At 36.4% G+C, this 4,939-nt stretch overlaps 1 protein-coding gene across 2 annotated transcripts; it reads right to left on the bottom strand.

The window, feature by feature from the left end:
* Positions 1-224: 224 nt before the first annotated feature.
* AGTR2 (angiotensin II receptor type 2) lies at positions 225-4,583 on the bottom strand. 2 transcript variants are annotated; one of them, XM_038586592.1, is made up of 3 exons: positions 4,441-4,583; positions 4,215-4,288; positions 225-2,946 (listed from the first exon to the last, which is right to left on the bottom strand). In XM_038586592.1, the coding sequence occupies exon 3, from the start codon at positions 2,909-2,911 to the stop codon at positions 1,823-1,825; it is 1,089 nt and encodes a 362-aa protein (XP_038442520.1). In that variant the 5' UTR covers positions 2,912-2,946; positions 4,215-4,288; positions 4,441-4,583; the 3' UTR covers positions 225-1,822. The 2 variants fall into 2 exon arrangements, with proteins under 2 accessions (XP_038442520.1, XP_038442521.1); XM_038586593.1 differs by having other exon boundaries at positions 4,227-4,288.
* Positions 4,584-4,939: the final 356 nt, after the last annotated feature.

Below are 4,939 nucleotides of genomic sequence, written 5' to 3'. Positions count from 1 at the left end.
GTCACTTAAGCATCCAACTCTTGGCTTCGACTCAGGTCATGATCTCAGGGTCTGAGATGGAGCCCTGAGTTGGGCTCCATGCTCAGCATGGAGTCTGCTTGGGAATTTCTCCCTCTCCCCCTGCCCCTCCTCCCCATTCTCTCTCTCTCTCTCTTTCTCTCTCTTTCAAATAAATAAATAAATAAATAAATATTTTTTAAAAGAAAAGTAAGTACACATGATCGTTCAGTTAAACATTTTATTTATATGCAATGTTTTACAAAATTATTTAAAATATGAAGTCAGAGTCAGTTATACATTTAGCTATTTGTTTTGTTGATAATAATAGATTACATGAAATTAGATATTTCCCAGAATGTAGGGTGAGAGAATTCTTCATCTAGAGCCCTGGAACTGGCAGAAGTACTAAGTCTTTGAAACTATTTCTACCTCAGAGGTCAGCATTGCTCTAGGATGGTCCTAGATAACCTGGTATAATGTGGGGCTGGCGCAAAATGAAATGTCTAACTTCTAAAATTAGAACTCACACTCTAAGTCAACTCTAGGTAACTCAATTTTAGATACACGTCTGATGGGAGTTCTAATAGTGTGGAAAAGGAGATCTATGGACCAGCAATTGATTTAAGAGAGTGCCACAGAATCCTATAAAATGTGAAAGAAACAGAATCCATAGGTATAGATTCAGACTACCCCATGGTCTCCACCTTCAAAGACACATTGCACTGCCCAGACAGGTAGATTTTTTTGTGCATGTGTGACACCAAAGTTGTCATTTGCCAGATCTCTTTGTCTCCCCGGGTATCAAAACTCCATTCTGGCATAACTTTTTCTCATGCCAGTTAAAGGTTTATTACAAACTAAAGAGTTAAAGAAGCCCTCCAGATATTTTGGGAAGCAACCCAGAATCAAAGCATCAATAATAAAAGTCAAGTCAACTTCCTATATATCAAAGCACCAAAAGGTCAAGGATGTTAAAAAGTGACCTTTACATTTTATAACACAACTAAACACAGTGTTTAGTTATTATTTTCAAAAAATTGTCAGAGAACATAGAAATCTTCAAACAATAGTTAAAATGGATAGAAAGTTCTAAAAAGTGTGTATTCAGAGTTTAATGAGCACTCAAATATTTGTTAATCTCAAATCTATGTTATTATATATTTTGCTTCCTATAACTGTAAAAATAAGATAAATGTAGGAGCACGGGTGATCTACTCTATATTCCTAGCCCTACTAGATATGTAGCTATATCTTAAATATCAACCTGTGCTCAAGTAAAATGTAAAAGGCTATTATTTATAATATTTTTAAAAGTAGAAGGCACATGCCTAAAGCCTGAATAGTCCAGTACCAATCTACTATAGTATACTTCGCTTAGAAATGCTCACATTTCTTAGCATGATGTTTTGTAAATAATGCAATGAGTTAAAGAATTGGCCTTGGTTCAAGAGGAAAGCCTGATGAAAATGGATACAAAAACCAATTTTAAAACAATTCAGCATCTGTCAAGAAGAAATCTGAAACCTCAAGTCACCATTCACAATTTGTTATTAATTATAGTTTGAGATAAATCCTCAGTGACTTCTAGGTTATGGTTATGTCTTCCCAACGACAGTCTAGTACCGATAAATTGAAGGAAATGGGCCATTCCTGAAAGTCACTGGAAAGCACTTCGAGTTACATTTGGTTTCCTGTTCTAGAAGAGTAAGAAAAGGTTACATTAAGGAAGAAACTCATTACTTGACTAAAGGCACTGAAAGATAATTCAAGGGGACCTCAAACCAAGTAGCCGTGGTTGCTAACACGCATCCCACTCTGATGTTTAAGACACAAAAGTCTCCATCTCTCTAAGGGAACTGCTTTTGCGGCACGACACACTCTCTTGCTTGCCTTGGAGCCAAGTAATTGGAACCCGAAACACACGGCGGAGCTTCTGTTGGAAGCGGTTACCAACAAAACAATACAGAAAGGGATTAATGCAGCTGTTGGTGAATCCCAGGAGGATGGCAAAAGGAAGTGCCAGGTCAATGACTGCTATAACTTCACAGCTATTAATGACACCCATCCAGGCCAGAGCATCCAAGAAGGTCAGAACATGGAAGGGAAGCCAGCAAATGATGAACGCCAGAACAACAGCAGCCGCCATCTTCAGGACTTGGTCACGAGTTATTCTGTTCTTCCCATAGCTGTTGGTCTTCAGTAAGTGTTTTCTGATGCCAAAATAGCATGTTGCTATGAATATCAAAGGGATAATAAAACCAAGGATATTTTTCATTAAGGCAATCCCAGCTGACCATTGGGCATATTTCTCAGGTGGGAAAGCCATAATGCAAGCATTCACTCCCAAATACTCAATGGTTCTGACATCTCGGAAATAGAATGTTGGCAATGAGGACAGACAGGCCATACACCAAACGAGGGGAACTATATAAGATGCTTGCCAGGGATTTCTTCTTTGAGACAGAAAGGGATAGATAACAGATTGGTACCTATCAACACTCATGCAGGTGATAAAAAAAATGCTAGCAAACATGTTCAGAGTCAGGAAAGAACCAAAAACTTTGCACATCACAGGTCCAAAGAGCCAGTCATATCTGTAAGAGTAATAGGTTGCCCAGAGAGGAAGAGTAGCCAAAAGCAGCAAGTCAGCCACAGCCAGGTTGAAGATGTAAATGCTGGAAACCTTTTTAGGACCCTTTTGACAACAGAACAGTGTAACCACAATAGTATTGACAAGAAATCCAATCACAAAAATAATATAGTAGAGGACAGGAATTGCATCTAAGTGCTTATCTGATGGCTTATGCGAGCAGTTAAAGGTAGACTCGTTGCCAATGATGTTCACAAGTCCGAAGTGAAGGCTGTTGGTAATGTTTTTGCTGATGGTGGCAAGGGTGATGTTGCTCTTCATATTGAAAGGTCAGTGGCTCCTAATTCTTATGCCTTCTGTGAAAATTTAAAAAAAAAGAGGGACTCTCAGAACACACACAGAGTGTAGGACATCATTAAATCATTAGCATTCTGAAAGTTTGTCAAAAGCAAAAAAAAGGTGGGTAATTATAAAAAACACCGGGAAGCGCATCTATGCCTTGTGAAGTAAGAGTGGATTTTGCTTCTCGAGGAAGAAAAGGGAATTTCCTCAACAGCACCAAGCAGTTCAGCAACAGACTGAAAATTCTGAACAGAACTATATTTTGCCCATCATTTCTATCGTATTTTCAAAAGGCTTAAAGAAAATCAATAGTCCAAAAGGTTAGCCTGGACAAGCAATATGGGAAACAAATAAGAAGGAATCAAGAAATAAGAAAAGTTAATATTTCAAAAACACGTGAGTACATATCTCAGTCTGTATACTTTCTAGAAACCACACTGCTGCCTGCTCTTGCATAGAGAAATGCCTTATTCAAGTAACTAATTATGTACAAATCATTACAGCTGTGGAAAATATAAGTAACATAAGCTATGAAAAAAATAAGTGAATGCACAAAAGACTGAAAGAGAATATGTAAAAGAAACATATTGAGATGGCGGGGTTAGGATTGGGTTTCACTAATTTAAAAAGAATTCCTTCACTTCTACTTTTCCATTGTTTTCACAATAATAATATCATTAAGAGGGAGCTATGGAGTAGGTACAGATTTCTAAAAGCCCCCTTTTCACATTTCAATAGAGACTATTAGTTTTCGATCTAGATGTTTAATCAGCTTAAAAAGAAATCCATTTTCTTTTTCAATTAGGAAAAGAACAAGACAAAATAGCCAAATCTGATTTAAAGGCAAATAGAAATAGTTTTGATTGCTCAATGAAAGAACTGAACATCAATGATGAATCATGAGATAATTGTATCATTTTTCCTTTGCTATCATTTCAGTTTTAACACAACAAAATAGGAACAGTGCTACATGGCTCTTAAATGTTATAATCCGTGCTCGGGTTCCTGTGATACTGGGTTTTGTTGTGGTGGTGAGGTTTTTTTTTTTTTTTTTTTTTTTTTAGGAGCAACATTAAAACAAAAGAAAATTAGCTGAAGTAAACATAGTAAAGGAAAGGCTATTACTTGTGACAGTTTCAAAATACATACAAACTACTCAATGAAAACCAAAATCACCAAAGAATCTCCTAGTAAACAGCAAAGTTATCATTTTTGTCTAAAGCTCATTCTCTCATAATCTTGACCTAACAAAGTAACATGAAAGAATCTCAAATAAACTCACTTGAAGACTTACTGGTTGCTGGAGTTTAAAAGTTAGTTATCATAAATCAGCTTGCCTAGTTCCTAAGTGCACCCCTGTAAGAGAAACAGCAGTTAAAGAATTTAGGAGTTTTGCAAAATACAGTGCTAAAATACAGGAAAAAGGGAAAGTTCATCCATAAAAAATATTTTCATTTAATGTATGTTCTACTCTCCAAATACAGTATGTAGAAATTGTGCAGACCTACCTTAAAAATTCAGACTGAAGAATGCTTTTAATTCTGTGCTTATTCGTTCCCTTAGACTCGGGGACGTAATAGCACCAGATCTCTGGTTTCCTTCTTATATGTTCGGTCTGTCCACTGGGAGCCTTCAACCTACATAATTCTAGGGCTGACTTATGAACACTTGCCAGCTTTCCAGAGAGGTTTTTTTTTTTTTTTTGGCTGCAAAACATTAATCTGAAATTCTCACTGTCTCCAATCATAACAGCTCATTCAAATAAATCTCAAACAAAAAAAATGAAGTTTCCACAAATGTGTTAGAGAATTTTGAAATCAGTGGCTTACTTTAAAAGAAGAATATAATTATTTGCAGAATTTTCTCTTTCTTTTTTCCCTGATACTGTCATTCTAAGACGAGTTAAGGAGTGGAGAACAGGGAATTTATTCTAGTAGCAGAGCCTTTGTCCACCAACGGCTTCTACCATCTTCATTTCTTTTTGAATTTTTTTTTTTTTACCTCTGT

Source organism: Canis lupus, chromosome X (genome assembly GCF_011100685.1).
Source record: "Canis lupus familiaris isolate Mischka breed German Shepherd chromosome X, alternate assembly UU_Cfam_GSD_1.0, whole genome shotgun sequence".
Taxonomy (NCBI): Eukaryota; Metazoa; Chordata; class Mammalia; order Carnivora; family Canidae; genus Canis; species Canis lupus.
Note: the sequence above shows the minus strand (reverse complement) of the source record. Positions and strands in the feature narration are given on the sequence as shown.